We start from the raw sequence: 14,061 nt of genomic DNA, 5'->3' as shown, positions 1-14,061 counted from the left end.
TGTCAGAAATAGGCTATTTCTGACAGTTCTCTGACATTCACTCCTCAACCGCTGTATGGAGTATTGAATGTCAGAGAACTGTCAGAACTAGCCTATTTCTGACAGTTCTCTGACATTCACTCCTCAACCGCTGTATGGAGTGAATGTCAGAGAACTGTCAGAAATAGCCTATTTCTGACAGTTCTCTGACATTCACTCCATACAGCGGTTGAAACATTGTATCTATTTGTTTCCATAAATGGAAACAAATAGATACAATGTTTCAACCGCTGAGCTCTGCAGATACACTTAGCGGAGCTCTGCAGATACACTTTTTGCCGGCTTGGAATTCTTCTTATTTTCATCCTACTTCTTCTTCTTCTTCATCCTCATCCTCAGAAGAAGAAGAAGAGGATGAGGATGAGGATGAAGAGGAAGAAGAAGAAGAAGAAGAAGTAGGATGAAAATAAGAAGAATTCCAAGCCGGCAAAAAGTGTATCTGCAGAGCTCCTCTATTCTGCAGATACACTTAGAGGAGCTCTGCAGATACACTTTTTGCCGGCTTGGAATTCTTCTTATTTTCATCCTACTTCTTCTTCTTCTTCTTCTTCTTCATCCTCATCCTCATCCTCTTCTTCTTCTTCTGAGAATGAGGATGAGGATGAAGAAGAAGAAGAAGTAGGATGAAAATAAAAAGAATTCCAAACCGGCAAAAAGTGTATCTGCAGAGCTCCGCTAAGTGTATCTGCAGAGCTCCGCTATTTCTGACAGTTCTCTGACATTCACTCCATACAGCGGTTGAAACATTGTATCTATTTGTTTCCATAAATGGAAACAAATAGATACAATGTTTCAACCGCTGTATGGAGTGAATGTCAGAGAACTGTCAGAAATAGGCTATTTCTGACAGTTCTCTGACATTCACTCCTCAACCGCTGTATGGAGTATTGAATGTCAGAGAACTGTCAGAAATAGCCTATTTCTGACAGTTCTCTGACATTCACTCCATACAGCGGTTGAAACATTGTATCTATTTGTTTCCATAAATGGAAACAAATAGATACAATGTTTCAACCGCTGTATGGAGTGAGTGTCAGAGAACTGTCAGAAATAGCGGAGCTCTGCAGATACACTTAGCGGAGCTCTGCAGATACACTTTTTGCCGGCTTGGAATTCTTATTTTCATCCTACTTCTTCTTCTTCTTCATCCTCATCCTCTTCTTCTTCTTCTGAGGATGAGGATGAAGAAGAAGAAGAAGAAGTAGGATGAAAATAAGAAGAATTCCAAGCCGGCAAAAAGTGTATCTGCAGAGCTCCTCCATTCTGCAGATACACTTAGAGGAGCTCTGCAGATACACTTTTTGCCGGCTTGGAATTCTTCTTATTTTCATCCTACTTCTTCTTCTTCTTCTTCTTCTTCATCCTCATCCTCATCCTCAGAAGAAGAGGATGAGGATGAGGATGAAGAAGAAGAAGCAGTAGGATGAAAATAAGAAGAATTCCAAGCTGGCAAAAAGTGTATCTGCAGAGCTCCTCTATTTCTGACAGTTCTATGTCAGAGAACTGTCAGAAATAGAGGAGCTCTGCAGATACACTTTTTGCCGGCTTGGAATTCTTCTTATTTTCATCCTACTTCTTCTTCTTCTTCTTCATCCTCATCCTCATCCTCTTCTTCTTCTTCCGAGGATGAGGATGAGGATGAAGAAGAAGAAGAAGAAGTAGGATGAAAATAAGAAGAATTCCAAACCGGCAAAAAGTGTATCTGCAGAGCTCCTCTAAGTGTATCTGCAGAATAGAGGAGCTCTGCAGATACACTTTTTGCCGGCTTGGAATTCTTCTTATTTTCATCCTACTTCTTCTTCTTCTTCTTCTTCTTCTTCTTCTTCATCCTCATCCTCAGAAGAAGAAGAAGAGGATGAGGATGAGGATGAAGAAGAAGTAGGATGAAAAGAAGAATGAAAAGAAGAAGAAGAATGAAAAGAAGAAGAAGAAGATTGAAAAGAAGAATGAGAAGAATGAAAAGATTCTTCTTCTTCTTCTTTTCATTCTTCTTTTCATTCTTCTTCTTCTTTTCATTCTTCTTCTTCTTCTTTTCATTCTTCTTTTCATTCTTCTCATTCTTCTTTTCATTCTTCTCATTCTTCTTCTCATTCTTCTTTTCATTCTTCTTCTCATTCTTCTTTTCATTCTTCTTCTTCTTTTCATTCTTCTTTTCATTCTTCTCATTCTTCTTTTCATTCTTCTTCTCATTCTTCTTTTCATTCTTCTTCTTTTCATTCATTCTTCTTCTTCTTTTCATTCTTCTTCTTCTTCTTTTCATTCTTCTTTTCATTCTTCTCATTCTTCTTTTCATTCTTCTCATTCTTCTTCTCATTCTTCTTTTCAATTCTTCTTCTCATTCTTCTTTTCATTCTTCTTCTTCTTTTCATTCTTCTTTTCATTCTTCTTTTCATTCTTCTCATTCTTCTTTTCATTCTTCTTTTCATTCTTCTTCTCATTCTTCTTCTTCTTTTCATTCTTCTTTTCATTCTTCTTTTCATGAAGAAGAAAAGAAGAATGAGAAGAATGAAAAGAAGAATTAAAAGAAGAAGAAGAAGAATGAAAAGAAGAATGAGAAGAAGAATGAAAAGAAGAATGAAAAGAAGAATGAGAAGAATGAAAAGAAGAATGAGAAGAATGAATAGAAGAATGAAAAGAAGAAGAATGAAAAGAAGAAGAAGAAGAATAAAAAGAAGAAGAAGAAGAATGAAAAGAAGAATGAAAAGAAGAAGAAGAAGAATGAAAAGAAGAATGAAAAGAAGAAGAAGAATGAAAAGAAGAAGAAGGAGAATGAAAAGAAGAATGAAAAGAATAATGAGAAGAATGAAAAGATTCTTCTTCTTTTCATTCTTCTTTTCATTCTTCTTCTTCTTTTCATTCTTCTTCTTCTTTTCATTCTTCTTTTCATTCTTCTCATTCTTCTTTTCATTCTTCTCATTCTTCTTCTCATTCTTCTTTTCATTCTTCTTCTCATTCTTCTTTTCATTCTTCTTCTTCTTTTCATTCTTCTTTTCATTCTTCTCATTCTTCTTTTCATTCTTCTTTTCATTCTTCTTCTCATTCTGCTTTTCATTCTTCTTCTTCTTTTCATTCTTCTTTTCATTCTTCTTCTCATTCTTCTTTTCATGAAGAAGAAAAGAAGAATGAGAAGAATGAAAAGAAGAATGAAAAGAAGAAGAATGAAAAGAAGAATGAGAAGAAGAATGAAAAGAAGAATGAAAAGAAGAATGAGAAGAATGAAAAGAAGAATGAGAAGAATGAAAAGAAGAATGAAAAGAAGAGGAAGAAGAATGAAAAGAAGAAGAAGAATGAAAAGAAGAATGAAAAGAAGAAGAAGAAGAATGAAAAGAAGAAGAAGAAGAAGAATGAAAAGAAGAAGAAGAATGAAAAGAAGAAGAAGAAGAATGAAAAGAAGAATGAGAAGAATGAAAAGAAGAAGAAGAAGAATGAAAAGAAGAATGAAAAGAAGAAGAAGAATGAAAAGAAGAAGAAGAAGAATGAAAAGAAGAATGAAAAGAAGAAGAAGAATGAAAAGAAGAAGAAGAAGAAGAAGAATGAAAAGAAGAATGAAAAGAAGAATGAGAAGAATGAAAAGATTCTTCTTCTTCTTCTTTTCATTCTTCTTTTCATTCTTCTTCTTCTTTTCATTCTTCTTCTTCTTCTTTTCATTCTTCTTTTCATTCTTCTCATTCTTCTTCTCATTCTTCTTTTCATTCTTCTTCTCATTCTTCTTTTCATTCTTCTTCTTCTTTTCATTCTTCTCATTCTTCTTTTCATTCTTCTTTTCATTCTTCTTCTCATTCTTCTTTTCATGAAGAAGAAAAGAAGAATGAGAAGAATGAAAAGAAGAATGAAAAGAAGAAGAAGAATGAAAAGAAGAATGAGAAGAAGAATGAAAAGAAGAATGAAAAGAAGAATGAGAAGAATGAAAAGAAGAATGAAAAGAAGAAGTATTCCAGTACAGCAAAAAGTGTATCTGCAGAGAGCTCCGCTATTTCTGACAGTTCTCTGACAGTTCCTTCACATGTACAGCGGTTGAAACATTGTATCTATTTATTTCCGAATAAAAACATCTGTATCCTAAATGGAAACAAATAGATACAATGTTTCAACCGCTGTACATGTGAAGGAACTGTCAGAGAACTGTCAGAAATAGCGGAGCTCTCTGCAGGGACACTTTTGCCGGCTGATCGGGAAAAATCCGATTCGCGCACCCGAATTATGCAAATATTCGGATTCGACGCGAATCGAATTTTTCCTGAAATTCGAAACGAATTCCACTTCGCCTGGTTCGATTCGCTCATCTCTAATTACAAGCATGAGTTCCCAGATAACCAGCAAAAAGGACTTGGTAGTACTACAGCATTACAGTAAAAACCTAAAAGAAAAAGTACTAACCAGACAGTCTGTGTCACCTGCATGCAATTTAATGCTTATTTTCAGCTTTTAAAACACAATAAAGATGTTGATGACTATGATGATGACGATGATAATTATTTTTCCAAATATCAATAATTATTTTATCTGTTTTAAAAGTATTTATACCTCGTCAGCCCTTTTCCAGAGTACACTGAATGATAATATGCACTGCTTTCCTTTATGCCAATGCCATAGTAATGATATCTGTACAAAGAAAAAAGCACATTTTTATAATAGGGAAAATAAATAATGAAAGAAACCTGCAGTTACTTTAACCACAAACATGAAAATCACATACTGTTTTCCAAACTGGACACAATGGGGTTCATTTACTAAAGCTAGTTCACTTAGAATCTCATGCACTTCTGCATAAAAACCAACTTCCAGGTTTTATTGCTAGCTCAATTGAACAAGCTGAAGTTAGAAGCTGATTGGCTACCATGTACAGGTACACGAGATTCTGAGTGAACCAGCTTTAGTAAATCTCCCACAATGTGCCTTGGTTTCCATACATAGATGTACTTTTTAAAGGGCAACTTCACTCAGTTTTGGCTAGAATAGGGAAGGATTTCAATTATATTTAATCATATTAATAAAATACACAAATTCAACCAAATGGGAAAACCAATCTAATTATGAACACACATAATCCTAAATATCACGTTTTGTTTTCTTTAACCAAAGAGCTATTAGACCTAAACACCTACTATACAGCTGATACTGCTATTTACTAACTAAGAATAAACAAGCTTGTGAGATTACTTGATTTTTAGTTATAATGAGAAACAATGCATGGTTGATAACTGTACAGGAAAAAGCAGTTATTTAGCCTTTGCTACTTATAGGTACACACCCAGTGCCTAAAGGTAAATACAGCCCTGACCTTGAGCCTGCTTTCACGTCTTCCATTTCTGCTCTTTTAATAATTTTAGTTTAGCATGCTTGGGTCCCAATGTCATCAAATCTTGATTCAAATATACAGGCGTACCTTGGTTTACGAATGTAATGCGTTCTCCGGGACATTTCGTATTGTGAAAAGTTTGTAAACCAAAAAGCGGTTACCCATAGGAATGCATTGAAAACCAATTAAACCGTTCTGGAGGTCAGAAAGAAGGTACGAAAAAGTCTTTTATCTGTTCAAAACTCTTTATAAAGTGCACTTTAAAGGTATAAATACTGTACAGGGACATGATTAAAAATGAATTCGTAAATGCATTGAAGACCAGTTAATCCGTTCCGGAGGTCAGAAAAAAGTAAAAAAAAAGTCTTATCTGTTCAAAACTCTTGATAAAGTGCACTTTAAAGGCATAAATACTGTACAGGGACATGATTTAAAAAAATTGTAAATGCATTGAAAACCAATTAATCCATGCCAGAGGTCAGAAAAAAGTAAAAAAAAAAAAATCTTATCTGTTCAAAACCCTTTATAAAGTACACTTTAACCACTAGCCTACAGGGCATTTATACCCAGGGGCGGACTGACAACTCATGGGGCCCCTGGGCAATAGGGGATCATGGGGCCCCTGTGTCCTTGCCCAAACTCAAAAAAGCCTATGAAAAAGGTACCAGGGGCATCTCATGGAGCCCCCTACTGACCCCGGGCCCTCGGGCAGTGCCCGAGTTTCCAAATGGTCAGTCCTCCCCTGCTTATACCCCCTTCCTGCCCAGGCCAATTTCCAGCTTTCAGCGCTGTTGCACTTTGAATGACAATTGCGCGGTCATGCACCACTATACCCGTATGAAATTTTTATCATTTTTTGTGACAGATAGAGATTTATTTTGGTGGTATTTAAACACCTCTGGGTTTTTTATTTTTACTTAAACAAACCAAAAACCACAGAAAAGTTTGAAAAAAAAATGTTTTTTCTTAGTTTTTGTTATAAAATTTTGTAAATAAGTGATTTTTCTACTTCACTGATGTGTGCTAATGAGGCTGCAGTGATTGGCACTGATAAGCTGCACTGATGGACACTGATAGGTGGCACTGATGGGCACTGATGAGGAGGTACTGGTAGGTGGCACTGATGGGCATTGACAGGCATCACTGATGGGCACTGAAAGGCAGCACTCATATATGGCACTGATAGGTGGCACTGGTAGGTTGCACTGATAGGTGGCACTGACTGGCACTGATAGGCGGCACTGACTGGCACTGTTAGGTGGCACTGACTGGCACTGTTAGGTGGCACTGATGCACACTGATAGGCGGCACTGACAGGCACCGATAGGCAGCACTGACTGGCACTGATAGGCGGCACTGATTGGCAGCACTGATAGGTTGCACTGATTGGTAGCACTGATAGGTGGCACTGACTGGCATTGATAGGTGGCACTGACTGGCACTGATGGGTGACACTGAAAGGCAGCTCAGATGGGCACTGATATGTGGCATTGATGTGGCACTGATGGGCACTGAAATGTGGCACTGATGTGGCACTGGCAGGTGGCATTGATGAGCACTGAGAGCTGGCACTGATGGACACTGACAGGTGGCACTGCTGGGGCTACAGAGATCATCAGGGCACACTGATCATCAGTGCTTTGATGATCTGTGTACATGTCCCCTCTGAGGAATGACGATTACCGGCTCTCCTCTCCTCTCGAGCTGTCAGCGTGACAGCTCGTGGGGAGAGAAATGCCAATAACCAGCATTTCCCTGTTTACATGTGATCAGCTGTGATTGGACACAGCTAATCACATGACAGAGCCAACATCTTCGGCTCTTTCCGTGGATTGGTGATCCACTGTGTCCGAGGGACACAACATACCGCCGATCGCTCTCCCGGAGCCGCGCATGCGTGGTTAGAATGGGAGGACATCATATGACGTCCTCCCAGAACCAGAGAACCACCTTGTGTCCATCATATTACTATATGGTGGGCGGGAGGCGGTTAAAGGCATAGTACTGTACAGGGACAAGATTTTAAAAAAAATCGTAAATGCATTGAAAACCAATTATTCCGTCCCGGAGGTCAGAAAAAAGTAAAAAAAAGTCTTATCTGTTCAAAACTCTTTATAAAGTGCACTTTAAAGGCATAGTACTGTACAGGGACATGATTAAAAAAAATCGTAAATGCATTGAAAACCAATTAATCCATTCCAGTGGTCAGAAAAAAGTAAAAAAAAAAAAGTCTTATCTGTTCAAAACTCTTTATAAAGTGCACTTTAAAGGCACGGGACCCGCACTATTAATCATCCAGGCGCAATGCATCCTGGGGAAACTTACTTCGTATTGCGAAAAAAAATTGTTAACCGAGGCATTATTTTCAATGGATTTTCAATCGAAAACCAAAAATTACGTTAACCGAGGCATTCGTAAACCGAGGTACGCCTGTATTTACTAGAATCCTCAAGAAACTGATAGTGATGGCACCTATGTTTTTTGAAGGGTTAAATAAACACCAGTATTATTAACCTTTTTTAGTTATATAGCAAATTAAAATAGGTCACCCATCTTAAATTCTATTACCTTAAAACACTTGAATCAATTTAACCTAAAGTATACTGTAAACTAAACATTGCTTATCTTTCCCACAAATTTTTCACATTGCTCTTACTGCATATCACTTCAATTTACACAATTGTTAGTTTAAAAAGGAGGCTGATATTTAATTTACTGCATTTATGGCTTCTTTATTTGAAAGATACTATACATTTCCTGCAGCATATGTTCACTTTTTGTGTGTGCACCCACAAGACCTGTCTTTATCATGCACTGCCACAAACAACGGCTGATAAGCAGATTGATATAAGGAAGCTATCTCCAGCCTGCAATAACATGTTATCATGGGGCCAGCTGTCATGCCATTTTTTCAGCATGTTCAATCACATCCCCTAAATAAGGTTCTGCTATTTGTACTTCATCTCTAAAGAGCTAAAAATTATTTACCTAAAGACAATAGCTAGATCTTGCATTGTTAGTGCTGGAAGATGAGAGATCTATCTATCATTGTCCAAAACTAGTGGATTTTCTGGAACTCTCTAACCTCCGACTGAAAGTTTCAATCCATGAGTTAAGGAGAATGTATGGTGTCTTCAAGGTTGTTTTTTTTAAAAAACATATATGGAAAGAATCAGCCTCATGAGAATGATCCTACAATTTTTATCAATGTAATAAAAGCTTGACCAAGCATTTTCTGGGATGTTTTGTTTACAAGTGCAATTTTTTTTTTTTGCTAGAAAATTACTTAGAACCCCCAAACATTATATATATATATATATATATATATATTTTTTATTATTTTAGCAAAGACCCTAGAGAATGACTTGGCGATTGTTGCAATTTTTTATGTCACACAGTATTTGCGTGGCAGTTTTTCAACACAAAAAAAATTTGGGGGGGGGGGGAAATACACTTTAGTGTATTAAAAAAAACAAACACAAGAGTTACCCAATTTTTTTTAAATTTGAAAGAGGATGTTACGGCGAGTACATAGATCCCTAACATGTCAGGCTTTAAATTTTTTTGTGCACGGTTGTCGAATGGCGACAGACTATAGTACTTAAAAATCTCCATAGGCGATGCTTTGAAAATTTTTACAGGTTACCTGTTTAGAGTTACAGAGGAGTTCTAGTGCTAGAATTATTGCTCTCACTCTAACGTTCACAGCAATACCTGACATGTGTGTTGCAAACACTGTTTACATATGTGTGCATGATTTACATATGCATTCGCTTGTGCGCGTGAACACGTTGGGATGGGACACTTAAAAAAAAGATTTTCTTATATTTTTATTTTTAAACTCTCCCTTTTATTTTTCTTTGATCACTCATTCCTATTTCAAGGAATGTAAACATCCAGTGTCATAGAAATATGCGTGACAGGTTCTCTGTAAGAAGAGATTTGGGGTCAAAAAGACCCCAGACCTGTTCTGTGCTTTAAAAGCAAAAGATTTAAAAAAAAAGAAAAAAATGTGTTTACTTCCCCCCATGACCGGATTTAACGTCATGGCGTCTCTCCGGCCCTCCATCACGACAGAGGCGATAAAATCTTTCATTGCCGCCATCTTGAGGAGGCTGCACCATTGGATCATTTCTCAGGCATTAACGGTAAGCCTGGGAAACACCGGAGAGTGGCGAGAGGGGGGGGGGGGGGTCCCCTTCTGCAAGTACTAAAAGCCATCCAGTGGCTCATGAGCCACTAGGGCCACTTTCATGTTAAAGCTGGCCATCCACTGAACAAAACCAGTGTTAGGGCTGATTTCTTCAGCCATAACCCCGGTAAACTACTTTGAAAGCACAATGTTTATATACGTAATGCGGTTGTCACGTGGTTAAACTGATTCATGTATAATTTCTAATGATGTATATACACAAGGTAGCCATATATTCTCATTAGACATGCAAATCTCCTGCATGTTAGTATCACATACTGCTCCTTCACACAATTCAATTCTATGGGGTTGATTTACTAGAAGAGTAGAGAAGTCAGAGAGTAGAGAGGTCATTTCTGCAAAGTGAATGTTCTCTTAGTATACTGAAAAAGTTCAAGCTGTATTCACTTCATTCACCCTGTCATGTGCAAAGTAAACAAACCTTTGCCCTATTTACTAAGCCATATGAACATTCACTTTGCTTACTGAATAGTCTCTACCTAAAGGCAGCCAGAGATTTCCGATTTTCTTGCCGAATTATCGGCCGATATTCGTACCGTTAGTGGAGAAAAATGTTGGCCGTTTTTCTTAATTTTAAGAGATTTTGAAAATCATCCAAGCTGAAAAATCCTGGGATGATTTGTTAGGTCGGCCGATTTTCGCAGTAATTTATGGTCAAATCGGCCGTTCTTCTGGCTGATTTGACAATAAATTGACTATGAAGAAATAGAAGAAATAGATTTTGCAGGAGAAGAAGAAATAGAATATCAAGAAGAAGAATAGAAGAAAAGAGGAGAAGATAAAATAGATTTTGCAGAAGAAGACGGAGAAGAAAAAAAGTTGCAACATTGTATCTATTTGTATGCATTTCGGATACAGATGTTTCTATTCAAGTACAAATAGATACAATGTTGTTTCTCTTCTTCTTCTTCTGTATAATCTATTTCTTCTGTCAAATATAATAACGGGTCTCTATGCAGGGACACCGCTATTATATTAATTGACGGCTGTAGACGGGACTAAAACCCGCCGACTTTTTTTTTTAATTAGTGGCAAAGTCGGCCGTCTGAACGACCGATTTACGACTTTTGAAAAAAAAATGTCCGAGTTTCCCCACGTCTATGGCCTGCTTAATAGGGGTTCATTAATTGAGGCATTAGAGGCTGTTAATCAATAGGTCATTTGATCCGTGTTAAGCAGTTATACAAACACTTTTTATTGGTTAGTCTACCTTTGCTTTACAGATGATTTTGACCTTCTTCTGAGCTACTCCTGATTTCCTTCTGAGTTGATTCAAACTTTCCCATTGTGTGGGAAGAAAAGCAGTTTTGACTCAAAAAAATGCCAGTGTACACAGACCAAAGTCACACCAGAAAATACAATGCAAAAATTACTCACAATATGTGCTCACTGAATATACACTTTACTTTCCCTTTAGGGCTGTCTTCACACCTTTGCTTGCGGAAATGTGGTAATAAGAACAGTAACACATAGAGGATAATTTAGTAAAGGAATAGAGATTGGCCACTTAGCAAAGCAAATGGTCACATTGAAAAAGGTATAATTTGCAATTGATATATATTTGCTAAGCTTAGTAAAGTTGCGTTTACTTTGATTACCCAATCATGTGTGAGGAAAATGTTTTAAAAAGTGATTTTTTTTTTCTAAAACACAATAGGTTGATTGACGCAGGGGCGTAACTATAGGGGTTGCTGGAGTCGCTATTGTGACCCAAGCTCCATGCTCCAGGGGGCATGTGCGACCTCCTTTACAGCTGGATAGAGAGGTGGGGGCAGCATATAAAGCAACCAATGCCCTCCACTTTCCTCCTTCAGCCACTGAATGCCTGGGACAGTGACAGCATAGCAGGGTTATGTTAATATTAACCCTGCCCCCCTCCCCTGGACCCGCCCTGCCCTCCTGTCCCTGAGCCATATAAGGCCAGTGGGAGGGGGGGAAAGAGGAGGTGTCATGAGGGAGGGGATTAGAGACTTGTAACCCTGCCCCCTGTCACTGAGCCAGCTCTGCCCTCCTGTCCCCGAGCCTTACACCTGTCAGTGGGAGGGGATCTGTCATGGGGGAGGGGATTAGAGATTGGTAACCTTGCCCCTTGTCACTCAGCCCACCCTACCCTCCTGTTTCTGAGAAACACACCAGTCAATGGAGGAGAAAGAGGACTTTCCATGGAGAGGGGATTAGAAATTGGTAACCCCACCCCTGTCGCTGAGCCCACCCTCCCCCCTATTTCTTAGCCATACATCAGTCAGTGGGAGGGGGAAAGAGGACCTGTCATGGGGGAAGGGGATCCATAGAAGGCTGAACTACAAGCCCAGAAGACCCAACCACCATCTATGACTGACCTCTGTGGGTGAGGGGGTGAGAAGGAACAGTGTATTACTGTATATATGATGTCTAAATGTATATTATGACCCCCCAATCTTTGACTGATTGGGGGGTGTATTTATATCCCATAATACTCTGTACATTACCCCCATTCCATATGACCAGAGAGTTTATATGTGACTAGGGGCATAACTACAGGGGTCACAATTGTGACCCGGCCCCATGCTCCAGGGAGCCCATGCTGCGCACCTGTGCACCTGGATAGGAGGGACGGTGGGGGCAGCATTAAAAAAAATGCCTTCCATTCTCCTCCTGCAACTGTTTAAAGCCAGCTTGTCCTCCTCTCCCTCTCACAGGCATTCAGTGGCTGCAGGAGGAAAATGAAGGGGATTGGTTCCTCTGTATGCCACCCCCACTGCCCCTCCTATCCAGGTCCTGCTACCCCCAGCCCCTGGGATCAGTGGGAAGAGCCACGGCCAGGGGTAGGGGGGGGGGGCTTCATGGTTTCTTGCACCTGGGCCCTGAAGGTTCTAGATATGCCACCGATTTGACATAAACACAGCATAATGTTAATTACTATGCTCAGTGAACATACACTTTAATAAGTGGACAGTCTCTATTCCTTTAGTATATCAACAAGTACAGTAGGTTCCAAGGAACTTGTGCTGATTCAAGGATGTTTTGCATTAAAAAAAGTGCAGGCTTAGTTTCCTTTTCATTCCATGTATTGGCAACCCATTTTAAATAAATAAGCTTTCTTAATGCAATTTCTGGTAACACGCAAAATTTTGCAAGCATACAATAACTGAACAGTCAAGTTCAAGGAGGCCTAATGGCCCACTGCCCATTCTGTGAGAAAACTATGATGGTCCTTAATCATCACATATACTTTACTACATACTGTGAAATTAGTGGTTTAGTCTCCTTTTGGAATGAATAGCCTCCTTATTGCTATGCTATTGCTGTTGCCATTTATGAAATCAATTAATTTACGTCTGTCAAAATGTAGGCTGTGTAAGCATTCTGTATACCATATCTCTATTGAATCATCCTAACCCCTCACTAAAAATAGCTCCAGAAAAACCAACCAAACAAGCTTTTAATCAGTTTGCCATCCAAATTGAACATCTCCTGTGTGTGCCTACAGCAGAAAAAAATTAATACATCATTTCCAGCATCCATTTCCATCCCTGTTCTTCAATATTCCATCAAATATTGATCAAATACTATAATCTTCTTGTATTTAAACACTGTAATTTACACTTACTACTGCAATGTATAAAGTAAGTATAAGTAAGTATCTTATCATTCTACAAGCAGTAGTTTATGTTGAGCGAAACAAATCCTTAAACTTTGTGGTTGGCCATTGAGTTTTGCTTGTTTGTTGGAGGGTATAAATAATCACGACTAAGCAGTCATAAAAACACACTGTCATAATATACTGGTCTTACTTTGAATGTCCTCTGGTGCCCAGTCGTCTTGTGGTCAGAAGGGGAAACTTCTGTCGAATTGTCTAAAAACATACATATATGACATGAGTTAGCTTACATTTTCCAGCAATATTTCAAATAAAATACAGCACTGCTTTATTTTGTTCAGGTACTTATATAGCGTTGTCAATTTATGCAGCGCTTTACATATATATATATACATTCATATCAGTCCCTAACCCTCAAGGGTGTACAATCCCTAACTCACATTCATACATACACATATTAGGGCCAATTTAGACAGGAGCCAATTAACCTACCAGCATGTGTGGGTGGAAACCGAAGTACCCAGAGGGAACACACGCAGACACAGGGAGAACATGCAAACTCTAGGCAGGTGATGCCATGGTTGGTATTCGAACCAATGACCCCAGTACGATGTTTTTCAGTATTCAGGTCAATGATGCAACAAAGACTTTGCTGTATGGTTGTATAGCGATAGGACTAATGTTCAAACATCAAGACAGTATTTGCATCACAAACTCAGCGTCACTTCTTTATCATTTCATTCAATAATGTCTCCTGCTTTACTTTTGCACACTTGTTTTACTTTTTATTTCCATAGGTTACTTTCCTTATCATCTTAACTACTTCTTCTAGCAGCCTTCCACTCTCCTCTTTCTGCCATTGTACTCTAGAGCCCAAATCCGGTTATGATTAACTTAACAGGTTTACAGAAACCATCACCATCATTCAGG

General features: G+C 38.4%; 1 protein-coding gene across 1 annotated transcript in view; it reads right to left on the bottom strand.

The window, feature by feature from the left end:
* RFX6 (regulatory factor X6) overlaps positions 1 to 14,061 on the bottom strand; it is a 118,936-nt gene that overhangs the window by 73,829 nt on the left and 31,046 nt on the right. The window contains exons 4-5 of the mRNA XM_089652139.1: positions 13,325 to 13,386; positions 4,564 to 4,641 (exon numbers count right to left, since the gene is read on the bottom strand). Coding sequence (XP_089508265.1) covers positions 4,564 to 4,641; positions 13,325 to 13,386 — 140 coding nt within the window. The remainder of the gene's footprint in view (positions 1 to 4,563; positions 4,642 to 13,324; positions 13,387 to 14,061) is intronic.

Source organism: Staurois parvus, unplaced genomic scaffold (assembly GCF_062004578.1).
Source record: "Staurois parvus isolate SC_StPar_1 unplaced genomic scaffold, SC_StPar_1.0 ptg000672l, whole genome shotgun sequence".
In the NCBI taxonomy this organism is placed as follows: Eukaryota; Metazoa; Chordata; class Amphibia; order Anura; family Ranidae; genus Staurois; species Staurois parvus.
The sequence above is the reverse complement of the archived record's forward strand: the minus strand, read 5'-3'. Positions and strand labels throughout refer to the sequence as shown.